At 41.8% G+C, this 14,654-nt stretch overlaps 1 protein-coding gene across 2 annotated transcripts in view; it reads left to right on the plus strand.

Annotated features, from left to right (window-relative positions):
- Positions 1–14,654, plus strand: part of GALNT10 (polypeptide N-acetylgalactosaminyltransferase 10) — an 88,348-nt gene that overhangs the window by 371 nt on the left and 73,323 nt on the right. The window contains exon 2 of one of the 2 annotated variants that reach the window (XM_015410168.1): positions 3,290–3,300. The exons of the other annotated variant lie outside the window; for it this stretch is intronic. Within the exon in view, the coding sequence (XP_015265654.1) occupies positions 3,290–3,300 (11 nt within the window). The remainder of the gene's footprint in view (positions 1–3,289; positions 3,301–14,654) is intronic. 2 annotated transcript variants of the gene reach the window in all.

The following is a 14,654-nucleotide window of genomic DNA, read 5'->3' on the forward strand; positions in this document are numbered from 1 at the left end:
GGGGGGGGGGCGTCGACGGTTGCTGCCCTCCCCTTCTCCTACCCCTGTTGCTATTTTTGCCCCTTTCTGTGGCCTGGCGACGAAAGAGGAATCCGCCCGCCTCGCCGTGGGGGCGAAGAGCCGCTGTGGGTAGAGGCAGAGGAGGCTGGACGGGGAAGGGAGCTGAGCTGAGGCTTCCTCAGGACTCGAGGAGGTCCAGGGCTGATGGAGCGGAGCTTCCTCCGACTGGGGGATGGAGATTTAGAGGGAGGGACGGGAGGAATCGGTTCCTCTTCATAGGCTAATTCAGGGTTGGAGAAGAACCTAGAAGAGATTGGAGCATTTGTGAATGGGGTAAAAGGAAATGAGACGCTAAAGCTTGAAAGGTGACTGATGTGTTGCATTGGAAAGCCAGTGCAGATGGGCTGAGAGGTGATTATACCTGAACCCTTAGGACTGAAAGCTTTAACCCTCCCCCCCCTTTTTAGGCTGTCGTGTCCCTCCTATATATAGATGGATTCTGCCTGGAAAGAACTATTCTTGGAGCTCTGTGCATTGTTGCTTTCCTTATCCTGTTTTATTCTCAGAACAGTCCTGTGAAGTAGGCTGAAAGTGAATGGCCCAAGGTTACCTAAAGAGTTTCCTGATGCAGTAGCCCTCTCCAGATGTTATGTTGGTATTCTGTTCATGCAAACCGGGAGCCAGAAGCTGTGCTTATTGGGCAGCTTGTGGATCCTCACGCTGTATCCAATATGTGCTGTCATCATATTGTTTGAATAGAGCAACCTGTGGATTTTCCATGCTGGTACGTTTTCTGCTCATGCAAACAAGGACTCTGAATTTTTCTGGGTTCTGATTGGTGTAAATGAAACTGTATTTTTAAAAACCCACATGAAAACTGTACCTATTCACATGATGAGGTTGTCATGTGAATCATGCTCCCAAAATGTGTGACTGGTAAGCTACTTCTCTGTGTACCAATGTAGTATCTGCAGAGGCTTAGTGAGGATCAAAATTCAGGTCTTCCTGGTTTTAGTCTTAATTACTTCATGCCACTGGGTCATCAGTGTTTTCTGTTTTGGGGTCAGGATTTGCTCTCATACTGATCTTCTGGTTCTAATTATTCCATTAATAGCAGAGTAAGGTTTATAACTGGAGGAAGCAAGGCAGAGTCACATGCACTCATTTTTCTGGGGAGATAAAAGGCAACTTCCTTTTAAAACCTGATGGAACAATATGGTAATATTAAAAATGGGCAGACACTCTAGACCACCTGAGATTTGGAGCTCTTACTGGACATTTGTTTTATACTTAAGGGCTCCTGTTTTTCCCTAAGCTCACATGTAGACATCCTTGTCCATTTGCCACTGTTTCATTAGATACTTGAACCTAAATAACATGAGGTGTAATTCTCCGTTTGCCACTGTTTCGTTAGATACTTGAACCTAAATAACATGAGGTGTAATTATCCGTTTGCCACTGTTTCATTAGATACTTGAACCTAAATAACATGAGGTGTAATTCTCAACTAAGCTTATTTGTCTGGAAAGCTCTCATAGTTCAGGTCATCTTACATTCTTTGATGTCTACAGTTTGGGAGTAAATCCCTTTGAAATTATTGGGATTTATGTCAAAGCAGTATTCAGATGAGAATGGTTAGGCTGTAAATGTTATTACCTAGAAGCAAGTCCACATTTACACAAAAATATTGGTGGTCATACTTTATGTAATGAAATTTTTTAAGCAACCAAGGCCCTTGGCATACTTTTTTTTCTTTGAGAAGGAAAGATCCAGGTACCTGGCTGTTGTACTGTTCAGTATGGCATTATTCTTTGTCTCTGAATGGTAGTGGAAGGAGCAAAGCTGTTTTGTCAGTGCCATGACACACAAATGGAAATTAACTTCTAAAAGAAAAGAGCACTGATTTTTAAAAATGTGTACAATAAATGCTGAGAGTTTCTGCTGGCTTGTCAGTAACAAACCTGGTTAGTCGTCATCTGTACATCCTAAACTTGGGTCCTAATTCTGGTCATCTCATGCCTATGCTGATCTTTGTCCATCTGTTTTCATACTTGCTTCCTCTTACAGCATTCCAAAATCAATTATTATTATTATTCATTTCTGAAGAGCCTACAGTAACTAGGTACTGTCCATAAACAACACAAGGCTTATGCCAGTCTAACAAAGAGTCTGGGTCTGTTAGGAAACGGGAGAGAAAGAAGAGCTGAGTCTTCAACAAGGGCTCTGCATGGTCTCAGATGTTTTTATGACTTGCTGCTTGATTCTTTTTATTGGTAAAGCCAGGGATTGAACCTGGGACTTCCTGCACACCAAGTAGATGTTCTACCACTGACAGTTCTCTGGTGATGTGACTTACACTTGGAGAAGATTTCAAATTTATATTGGAGTTCTGTGTTAAGAAAACAGTACAGGATATGATTCATTAATTTATCTTCTTCCAGTGGCTGATGAATGTATTAGAAAACTAAATATGAGAATTATCCATGTTCTTAGAAGTTTCTGTTGTAATAAATACGTATTTGCCACTTTATCCTGCTCAACCAGTATGCAGAAAATGTATTGGTATCTGTGGACAGTTAGCATTAGGGATGGGCACGAACTAGCCCACAGACCTAAATTCATGACGTAAATTGCCTGGTTTATGAGCTAAGGTCCACGTGATCTCACCTGCAACAAACCTCCCATGACCCTCCATGTGGTTCATGGTGTTGCATGTCAGCAGCATCCATGGCAGATACACTGGCGCATATCAATTACAATTGTCAAAGTAATGGGGGGATGGAATTCTGCAGCCCTGGAAACACCAATAGTGACCTTCCAAAGCTTGACAGGCACTGCTGGCCACCAGTAAGAGCTTCTGTTCCCCATTCTTCACCCCATTCTTTCTGCTAGCTGTGGAAAGCCATGGCCAGAAGAAAGGAGAGGGTGAAATGCCCCACGGGAGGAAATTCAGCCCTTCCTTTCTGCTGGCTGGGGAAAGCCACAGTCAGCAGACAAGAGTGGGTCAAATGCCCTGTGGGAGGCATTGTCTGCTGGCCATCAAAGCAACGGGAGGATGGACTTTTGCAGCCCTTTTTTCTACCAGCAAGGTTAAGCAATATCCTTGTGTTTAAATTGTTGTCTGTGAAACTTTGTCTGACATGTTGCAATGTATTTTAACATCTGGCATGGATTAAAGATTACACTGTGGGTTTGCAAATCAGATTACGATGTTTAGGTACTACCACAAGCAATACCACCATGGCCTTTTCTGTAGGCCTGACTTACTCCTGATTTTCTTGGCACTCAGTTGGTCCACAGGTATTGGTTTGGGCACAGTTATTCTGCAGATCTGCCCCCCGCCCCCCGGATTTGCACAGTTGTGGAGTCAGTTTATTTTCTTCTGCACATGCTTTAAATAATCAGTATTTTCAAGGGATGGTGTTGTCACCATTGGTGGTACGGCAGCACACACCTCCCCCCGGTTTTATATTTTGCATATGCTCATATTGATGATATCGTGATGGAAATTAAAAAGACCGAAAATGAACACATGCTTACGGATTAAGTGAATGAGTGTGTGTGGGTCCATTGATACATGGTGCTGGAGGGGAAGGGTAGCATTTCCAGGGCAGGGGGAGGGTGCATCTGACTGTTGGGGGTGATCAATGCAAGTCGCTCACATTCCTGTCTGTCTTAGCATGGGGAAGCCTAAAAGGGGAGTAGCTCTGCCACCCATGTGTTTATGATCTGTATATGAAGTGCTATGTCCCTTTCAAACCATGCTGATTTTTTTCTGGTACTAAAAGTGCCCCCCCCCCCCGGAGGATTTTCACATTTTTCAAATAATCAGCACTAAAGTGTCATAATATCAATATTCTGTTGTAATGATAGGTTTAGCAGGTTCTCTAAGTGCCCAGCTTTCATTTTAAAGTCTTTAGCCTCTTCCATGGTGAACTACTTGGACCTTGGCTTGATCCTAGTAGATGGTGTAGTACCCTCTGATCAGTTGTTTCTTGCAACTGTACTTTTGTTTATACATTGCTCCGTTTGTTGTTACTTCTCACTCAGCTGGTTTTTAAATTGTGCTTGTTTTATATGAATCTTATGTGTGTAAATTAATCTCTGGTTTGTAGTGTGCTGTTGCTTGACCAGAGAGGTTCTGTGGTTGTATTGACCTGGACATTAAGTTCTATTGAAGAAATGCAAACTTCATTGTGCATTTTACTTTAAAGGAATTATGATTTTTATCCTCTTTTTAAAAACACATTGTGAGCCAACTAGCTCTTCCTGGGATATCATAGTGAATTAAAGTTTTACTCATGTACTCTTATTCTTGGTTAGGTAGTGAATTGTTTGACTAACCCAAAGATGGTGTTATTGTGGAAGTTAGTAAATGTTTCAAGTTAAAATTAGCTGATTCATTTCCATAAACTGCTTTTTTCTCTAATTTTTCTTAATATTTTATGCCCTGTATATATTTAAATAAGTAAAATGTGCATCAAGGTGCTCATATTTGTCTTTCTGTGTATTTGGTAACTATTTTGGCCAGGTTCCCCAAGTCCACAAATGCTTATGTCAGGCATAATGTATTGTAGAAAGTACTGGTGCACATTCAGGAAAAGTGTTCATTGAAACAAATGTAAAATTTCTGTGAATCCAACTTCATATAACTGGCATTAAAAGAGAGTGTCTTGTCTGTTCTAATGGAAATAAGCAACAAGATCAGTTATTCTAAAGCTGTTTTTGTTGTCTGGAATTAGATACCATCCCTTCATGAACCAATAACAAAGTTCAGACAGTGTATAGACACTCACAAACTTTGTTCAGGGGCATCTACCTCAATATTTATTTTATTTAGGATATTTCTATGTTGCCTCTTCAGAGTCCTGCTGGAGGTGGGTTACAATTAAAATAACAATAACTGGTGGTTATTGGGGGGGTATGCCAAATGAAACAAAACAATGCTTCCAGTAGAGAAAGACAGACAAATCTCCCTCAACGATACACTATTAAAAACAAGCCTTGGGCCATAATCAGCATTAAAAAACCCGCTTATAAAACAGACCTTGGAACAAAAGTAGGCCATTAAAAAAGGCAGATTTCCCCCATGTCTACAACCATTATTTTGTTGAACAGAGTATGGACCTGGTTGATTTGCTGCATAAAAATATTATTTGGCAATATGTCCTTCAACCTGAAATTCAAGTATAAGAATGCTCAGTGGCCTAACATTGTCCTATACAACTTTTTCTACTAAAATTTAAGAACATCTAACGAAATTTTCATTATAGCTATAAAAAAATTTCTACAATCGTAAACATTAGATAATTGTAGATGCATCACCAGAATATTTTATTGGCTCTGGAACTAAAGTTATGCCATAAGCGTACTTGAAGTAAGAGTTTTATGCTCAAAAGAGTTTTGGGGACCTTTTCACCTGCCAGAGCCAGGAAAGCTTAGTCATTAAGAATGGCAGACTTTAATTCAGAATCAGGTTTGATTCTCCACTCTTTCGTATGAAGCTGGCTTGGGGACCTTGGGCCAGTCACCGTTTTCTCAGAACTCTCTCAGCCTACCTGTCAAGGTGCCTGTTTTGAACAGAAGAAGGGAAGGAGATTTTAAGCCACATTGAGACTCCTTAAGGGAGAGAAAACTGGGGTATAAAAACCAACTCTTCTTCTTCCTGCCTAGGTAACTATAAGTTATTTAAGAAAACACATTTATATATTTTTGAACCAGGGGTAGTTGTATCCATGGACTAGTTACCTTGTTGATGTTTGACTTGACCTGTTCTGAAGTAAAGCAAATTTCAGTTATTAAAAATGCAGCTTTGGTCAGCAGCTTAGGACATCAGTTGGGTTACATGACTACAGAGTCCCTATCTTAAGCACCTGCTTAGATACAGAACCCACATCAGAGTAGCATAAGAATTAAGTGCCAGGCCTGTAGCCTCAGGGGGTCCCGGGGGCGATGCTTCCTCCAAAATTTGCCCTGTCCCCTCCTCTCCTGGTCCCCCTTTCTCTGGGAGCCCAGGGGCTGCAGGAGCCAAGTGGTGAGCTGTGGCCAAGCAGGAGTCCACTTCCAGCTGCAGCCTAGCAGGAGGGGAGGAAGAGGGGTGGCCTCCCTGGGCCTGCTTCTGGCTGCAGCTGAGCAGGAGGGGAGGGAGAGGTGTGGCCTCACCAGGTTTTACTGCTTCAGCAGCTGGCTTCTCCAAAGACCCCTCTGGTACCCAGCTGTAAGAGCACCACCCTGGCTGCCAGCCCTCTTTCCTGTCCTGGGCACTGTGTCTGCCAGGAACGCAGTTGGCTGGTGAAGGAAGACATGGCTCAGCAGGGATGGGTGCTGGCTTGGTCACCTCTCTACTGCCCCTGAAGGTTGAGTGGGCACAAGGAGCACAGGGGCCTGGCCTCGAGTCTGCTGAGCCTGGCTGCCTTGAGTCCTGGGGTGTTCTGCTGGCCTTTGCCCCAGGGCCAGAGGGGGAGTGTGGACCCTGTGGGAAGGGGCCAGGGAGCACCAGCCAAGTCACCACGTGGGCCATCAAGGACATGGAAGGATGAAGAGGGAGAGGAGAGCTCACCCACTGCCCTGCCCACCTGCCTCTTCTGTGCCAGGATGGCTCAAGCGGCTGTTAATTAGGTCACTAATCTAATTAGTTGTAATCGAATTAAGATCCCTGCTCCTGGTATTTGCCCCCCCACTGCAAATTTTCTGGGTATGGGCCTGATAAATGCCCTGCTGGATCATACCAGTGGCCCATCTAGTTCAGCATTCTGTTTCACACAGTGGCCAACTGGTTGCCCTGAAGAGCCAACAAACAGGGATAAGGCACTGAGGCCAAGATCTTCCATGGATGTTCCTTTTAGAAGCCATCTGTACTCCAAGCCATCACTATCTCCCCTGGGCATGGATGCCATTATTTAATTACTTGTTGAGTAAAGATGTGCTTCTTTAGTCTATCATGTACATGTTGCCCATAATACTGAGTTCTAGTATTATGGAAGAGGGGAAACTATGGTTAATAATTATCTCTTTAATAACAGTTTCTAGTAAACTACCTGGCACTTACTAGGTGGACTGGCCTGTAATTCCCTGCGTGTGCTCTGGATTCCTTTCTAAAAATTGGTGTGACATTTGTCCAATCCAAAACAAATACCTTTATTGGCATAAAAAGAGAAAAAGTACAGCAATATTTGTCATTTTCCACTCCTATGGAAAGTGGGGTAGATGCTTCTGTGCTCTAGGAGAACAATCACTGCAATGGCCAAGGCGATGCTACTGTGTTAGTATTTTGCATATGCCGCTGTTTACTGCTGTATGTAAGATTTCCTATGTTCCATATTAAAAACAATTTTAAGGTGGAACAGTTAGTGTAAATACAGAAAGCTTATCTTGGTGGCAGAAGCAGATCTTTCATAGTTTTCTGTTTCCCGTATTAGTCACCTGAGTCAGAAATACGTTGCTTGTAACCTCACAGGCCAAAAAAAAAAAAAAAGCGTACGTTTGATGGGGATGCAGTGAGTAGGGAATCGGGACATAACTGTGGAAGATACAATGCATTAATTATCAACCCCAATCTTTTCCCATCTACACTAACTTCCAGTTTGCTTTTGGATTCCATTCACAGTGCTAGAACTGACTGACCTTTAAGCTCCCTATATGGCTTCAAGCCAGCATACTTGAAGGATTGCTTGTCCTATATGAACCTATCCATCTACTCCTGTCCTCATTGGAGGCCCTGTTTGGGGTGCCCCTGGCATCTGAGACGAGACTGGTGGCAACCCAGGAAAGGGCCTTCTTGGTCATGGGGCAGAAACTTTTGAACTCATTTGTCTCTATCATTGTCTCCTCTATCATTGTCTTCTGCCAGCAAGCAGAGACTTTTTTGTTTCATTTGGTGTACCTCCAGTCCCTCTTCCTGACCCTCCCTGATTTTGGTGTTAGATGTGTTGTATTCTTATATGTTTTTTGTTTATATATTTCATATATATATTATAACAATTATTTATGTTTCAATGCTATAATAACAGCCAACTATTTTGCTACTGGGACAGTAATTTCAGGGTCGATACCCGCCAGTAAGTAAGAGGTCACCCATGACTCCAGTGGAAGGTGATATCTTGATAAGATTGGATATATCCAGTAGGACCTAAAAGCTAACCATTGAGGGCAAAACAAAAGGAGGTGTGGCAGAGTCTTGATCTCCCCAGATGCACAGGCATAAAGCCTGCCTGAATAGGGAATTCCGTGCAAAACATCCTGTTAATTCCACAGACAGTAGGGTGTTTAGTCTTGCAAGAGTAAAAACAAATATCATATAAACTATTCATGAAAACTTTCTGGCATTAACTCAGGGGTCATTTCTTAGAAAAAGAGCTAGGGGGACTCATTAGCATAACTCATTAGCATATGCCACACCCCCTGACATCACCGGAAGTGTGTCCTCCCCACAGCCGGCGGCGACCTCCAGCGGGCACCAGCAGGGAGCTCCAGGCCCCGCCCTCCCGCACCTCGCCCGGGGATGGCGTCCCCCCCCCAAATGACCCCTGCCCTAACTAATACCTCTGCTAAATTTCATTGAGTGTATGATATGTTTTCAGCAACAGACTAGTTCACAGGTGGGTAGCTGTGTTAGTCTGAAGTCTGAATGAAGCTTTGTTGGTCTTAAAGGTGCAACTGGACTCAAACTTTGTTAGTTTAGTTCACACATCACCAACCTCTTATTTAATGAGAGCTATTTATGGCTAATGAAAAATATCCTGAGCTATTCCCACCCTGGTGCCTGTTAACAAGTTTTGCTCTGTCCCAGAAACAACATGGTCTAGGAAGAGTGCCAGAAAAGAAGCTATCACCTAAGCAGCACAGACAAAATCCTATGAAGTAAATGCTTTTTTGAAAGCATAGAGCAGACCTTTTTTTTCTTCTTCTTCAATCTTGTCCTGGTTCTTCTGGCAGATGTACAAGCTGCTCTGCAGCAGCCCTCAAGCAAACTACTGGTAGTTCATGAGCTACCTGTTGGAGACCCCTGGGCTAATTGAGTAGTAGAGGTGGAAGTCTCACATTCATTGCTAATGATGCTTTTTGATAGTTGCTAGTGTAATTCCTTGTACATGTTTCAATAGTGAAAACAAGAACATTCATAATTTCTACTGCTAGTAAACTTAAAATTTCTACCGTTGTGGGAAAGGAGCTGTTCTGTTAGAATCTAAGAAAATCAACAGGAAATGTTACAGTACTATCCTAAGCAGGTCTACTCAGGATCCTACTTAGGTCAGTTCCATGGGCTGTACTCCAAGGGAAATGTTGTTAGGTTTGTACTGTAAGAGTTCAGTATGTTGCTATTTTAAGAGCTAGCTTTGGGTAAGACTCTTTGTAAAGGCTACTCAGTATGAAAACAATGCTTTATTGTTGACATGTTTTAAAATTGGGATTGTCCTTGACTCTCTCTTCTAGCTCAACCATGGTGTTCCTGTCATCTGACATTGGTAAATAAACATTAGGTAGTAAATTTATGCAGTAAATTTCACCCTGACCCATGCTAGTTGTTCTCCTCAGATCCTGAGAAGCTAAGCAGGGTTGTCCCTGGTTAATATTTGGATGTGCATGAAGTTATTGTATTTGTTTAATGTAAACTTTAATTTATACCTTTCAGTGGTGGCTAATGAATTCATTTCTTATTTGCTTTCCATACTGACTCCAATATTCAATTAAATTGAGCTTTTAATGAAATTGGAAAGAAGATTCAGGTTAGAAGATAGCTTTTTGTTGTGATGACAGCGAGGATTACCCCTATATTTATATACTACAGCACTTTTGTCATGGCATTAAGAAAATTGCAGGCAGCAGTAAAACAAGATTATAGGATTAGGTTTTTTGGTTTTAGAAAATGTGGTAATTAAAATACAAAACCTTTAATGCTGAAAAATGAGTTTGGTTCTTAAATATTTGGACTGACTACTAGAACTGGATTAGCCATTTTTTCAATAGGATTCAGTGCTTTGTCTAGAAGATCTGTAGTCTGAGAACTGAAAAACTAAAATAGTAGGGTTTGTATCTCTAGGGAATATGCTTATTAATAGCCAAGTGTTGAGATAACAGACCTGATCAGCCTTGTCTTGACAGTCAGCTTTTTTCCAGAGTGAATATTCCCAAAGTTTTGAGGACTAAGTTTTTTTTTTATTATAGCCTCCATTGATTTTAGAAAGGAAAACCTAATCATGGCAGCAGAATGAGAAAGAGGCACCATTTGGAAATATTTTGATTGCATTTCTCTCTGTATGGGTAAGAGAGCCATGCTTATTGACTTGGCTATTTTTATAATTCGTGTTTTAAAATCATATTCTACATTTACAGTTACTGTAGTTAAAGGATATATGTGATATTAAAGAAAAATACCCTGTACATTAGCTACTTGGTCCACTTAAATAAAACAATTAAAATTTTTGTTTGCAATTTTTATTCTTCTAATACAGTGTGGGGAAAATATTCCTCAAATATCCTCCAGGTTTAACCTGTTGAATTAGAGATTATTCACCTCACAGGTATCCATATTAGCCTGATCAAATCATTCAATTTTCTAATGTTCTTGAAAAATTAAAATGCATAGTGCTTTTCTTCTAAAAATGAGGACTATATAAAAGTCTTCAGGTCTCTTGAAATGTGACAAATATGTATTAAAGTTATATGAAGAATAAGAGAGCAATAGAACAATGATTAAATCAAGTCTTCCTGACTAATGATTTAAATTAACCCTTGATATAGTCCCATTCTGATATAACCTAAATAGCTGGGTTATACTTGGAACCCTTTCACTCAATATGTGATAGAAAGGTGTATATAGTGAGCAGAAAATCCCAACTGTTTGATGACTACATTTATTTAGGATATTTCTATACCTCCTCTTCAAATTCCTGGTTGAGGTGGCTTAGAATTTGGCACTTATTCACATCTTGCTAAATATGCTGATATTTCTGTTACACATAATGATTTCAGTTAAACTCACCATTTCTTACTAACCAGAAGGACATCAGCATGAAAAAATATGTTGAAGTAAAAGAATTTTAACTATAAACCTGTTCGCTCTTCCTCTGTCACTTTCAAAGACATTCTGTCACACTGATAAGATAAGAGAAGCCTGATACTGGAGGGTTTCTGGAGGTTGTTTCCCTTTTCTGCCTGCCCTCTTTTAGAGCATGTGTGTAAAGAACAGATCTCCTATTAAAATGCAAAGCATATAAAAGAAGCTGCTACTTTCTTTAGCCCCTGATTCATCAGCATGTTGCAAACTACAATGTGTATTCATGTGGAATTCTCTAGCAGGATTTCCTCTTTCTAGTGCTTTGCTCAGCCAAAAATTAGGATATTTGTATATGGCGATAATATCTCGTCCAGCTGTTAATGTAACATTGATTGTCATTCCTGTAATTCTCTAGTAACCAAAAACCTCAGTAGTTCATAATATGAATTGTCAGCTGTTTTCCTCTTCAGCCCTGAAACTGTCAAAATATTGCTCATATATAACTATGCAGTTCATGTTAGAGGTATAGAAGCAAAAATATGGGGATGTAAAGGTATGGCTTGACAAATATAAGGTGCCTAGAAATTTAATTGTGGTGCCTATTATTTTCAGCAGTGATTTATTATAAGTGCCTCCTGGTGATTCTTGGTAGAAGTACAAAACTTATCTAGGTGTGGGATAAAGGTTAGCATTTTGCTTTGCTGACAACCAGGGTTATCCTATATTTATTTACACACTACAAAACTTCTGTTGTAACTTTGTGTTAGCAACAGTTAGAAAGGGTAGTCCTTAAAATATAAGCCCTTGAAGGCTGAAAAATAAGCCTGGTTCCCACATTTAGGGGGGGAGGGGGGCTTATAAAGCTGAAGAAAATTTGTCAAGGCCTGCATAAAGTAGTACATAATCTAAAATGTTGACGTGAGAAATAAGAAGAAAGACAGGAATAGAGAAAGGTCAGTCAGAGTGAGCAAATGCAGTTTATACATGGCCATGTTTAGTTAGGCATGAAGACAACAGGTTCACCCACAGGTTTTGTGGTTTTGAGGAAGGGTTTGAAGGAAGATGGAGAGATATGGTTGTGTTCTGATATGGAGTTCTAGATATACATCAGTATAATTTTCTGAATCTCTGGTGATAAGAATCCCAGAAAATCTGAGGTGTGAAATAGTACAGCCCATCTTGTTCCTATATTCATTGCCATCTTTTAATGGACGTTAAGTATACATTAAGTATACGAAGAAGATGAAGGTATACATACCTTCGGGACCACCTCTTTCAGTATGCCCCTGGAAGAGCATTGTGCTCTGGAAATAAGAACTTCCTAGTGGTCCCCAGACCAAGAGAGATCCAGCTGTCCTCAACCAGGGCCAGGGCTTTTTCGGCCCTAGCCCTCACCTGGTAGAACTCTCTGCCGGAAGACATCCATGCCCTGCAGGAGTTATTACCTTTCCACAGGGCATGTGAGGTAAAGATGTTCCAACATGCAGGGAGGGCGGGGTATAAATGAAATAAATAAATAAAATAAATTTGGTTGAGGACAGTGATGGAGAGGATAGTATGGCATCTGGCACTCTCATACAGTTCACCATCCCTCACAGCCCCTCCCCCCAAGGAGGCTAGGGGAGCCGATTTTTACACCATCTGGTATATGTATTCTTTCTATTTATTGATCTGTTTTTAATGGTTTTAATGTTGTTTTAAACCAAGAATTTTGTTATCACTCTGTTGTAAGCCGCCCTGAGCCCTACCTGTAGGGCTTGATCCCAATTTTAAAAAAAATTATTTAAAACATTTTTGTGCCACCTTTTCAGGGTCCCCGAGATGGCGCACATATAAACATTAAAGCATTTGAACAATTAAAAAGAACATTTTAAATTATAAAATAATGAAATAAAAACAAATAAATAATAACTAAAATTGGGGAGAAGGGCCAGTAACCTGTTGGGGGGTATGTCTACACCCACTGGCATTAGACACCAATAGAGGGATGGAGTTCCAAAGTTTTGGTGTCTCAACAAGAAAGCTTTTTCTCAGGTTGCCACCCATCTAGTCAGAGATAGTGGTGGCAACTGAAGCAAGGCCTCCAATTATGACCTGAGTGAATGGGTGGGTTCATATGACAGAAGGCTGTCCTTAAGGTATGTTGATTCCAAGCTGTACAGGGCTTTTAAAGTTAATATCTGGACCTTGAATTGAGCCCAGAAGCAAACTGGAAGTCAGTGTAATGGAACAAGACTAGAGTGATGATATGGTCCCTGCAACCCACATTTTGGTTGCAGCATTCTGTACCAACTGAAGCTTCCATGCGGTCTTCAAGGGCAGCCCCATGTAGAGTGCATTGTAATAATCTAGTCTAGCTGTTACCAGGGCATGCACCACAGTGGCAAAATCTTTTCTGCCCAGGAAGAGCCACAGTTGGCTCACCAACTGAAACAGGTGAAAGGCACCCCTGGCCACCACTGCCACTTGTTTATCCAACAGGAGGCCTGGTAGTGGGGTGCAACTCAATGCAGAATATGGAATAATCTGTTTGCTGAGTCAGACCTTCCCTCCAGCAGTTATGTCAGGATTAAGTTAGCCCTCATCCATTTCTTAACTGCCTCTAGACACTTGTTCAGTTTCCACAGCATCCCTAAGATCTGCTGGTAGCATGAGATAGAGCTTGTGTCATCTGCTTATTGGTGGCAACTCAGCCCAAATCTCCATGTGAACTCTCCCAGCAGCTTTATATAGATGTTGAAAAGCCTGGGGGGCAAGACTGAACCTTGGGGAACCCCAGAGGTCAAAGGCCAGGGGGCAGAGAAACAGTGTCCCAGCACCACACTCTGAAACCTACTCTTGACGTAGGATAGGAACCACCACAGAATGGGGCCTCTCAGTCCCAAAAGGTGATCCAGAAGGATACCATGATTAGTGGTACTGAAAGCTGCCAGGAGGTCCTGGATAATGAACAGGGTTGCACTTTCCCTTTCCATACCCCAAGGCATGTCATCTAGCAGGATGACCCAAGGCCCTTTCAATCCCCTAACAAGGCCTGAAACCAGTTTGGAATGGATCCAAAGAATTTGCTTCATTCAGGAGTCCCTGAAGTTGGCTAGCCATCACTCATTCAGTCACCTTATTCAGGAACAATGCTCCCTCTAACGTGTGGAGTCTTGTGCGCAAAAATTCTACTTTGTGAGCTACTTGCATTAAAGTTGTGAGCAAGTGATTTGGCTACTGCATAAATTAGTTTGATCTGGAAAAACAGGTTGCTTACCTGTAACTGAAGATCTTCGAGTGGTCATCTGTGCAGTCACACACCATGGGTTTCACGCCTGCGTTAAACCTCCGCCGGGAAGCCTAATAAGCTTTAGCGACAGCTTTCCAAGTGCGGAGTCCTCCCCAGTCTCGTGCAGCACGCACCATCTGAGCATGCTCAACAGCTACGGCGGACTCCGCCCCCACTCAGTTCCTTTCCACACCGCCGACCACTCCGAGGCCGTCTGTCCAACCTAGGATGATGTCAGCAGTGGGGATGGCTGGGTGGGCGTGTGTGACTGCACAGATGACCACTCGAAGATCATCAGTTACAGGTAAGCAACCTGTTTATCTTCTTCGTGGTCTCTGTGTTGGGACATGCCAGCGTCTCTTTACCACTCAAGAATAAAAGTCAATA

Source organism: Gekko japonicus, unplaced genomic scaffold (assembly GCF_001447785.1).
Source record: "Gekko japonicus isolate JY-2015 unplaced genomic scaffold, Gekko_japonicus_V1.1 scaffold720, whole genome shotgun sequence".
Lineage (NCBI taxonomy): Eukaryota > Metazoa > Chordata > Lepidosauria > Squamata > Gekkonidae > Gekko > Gekko japonicus.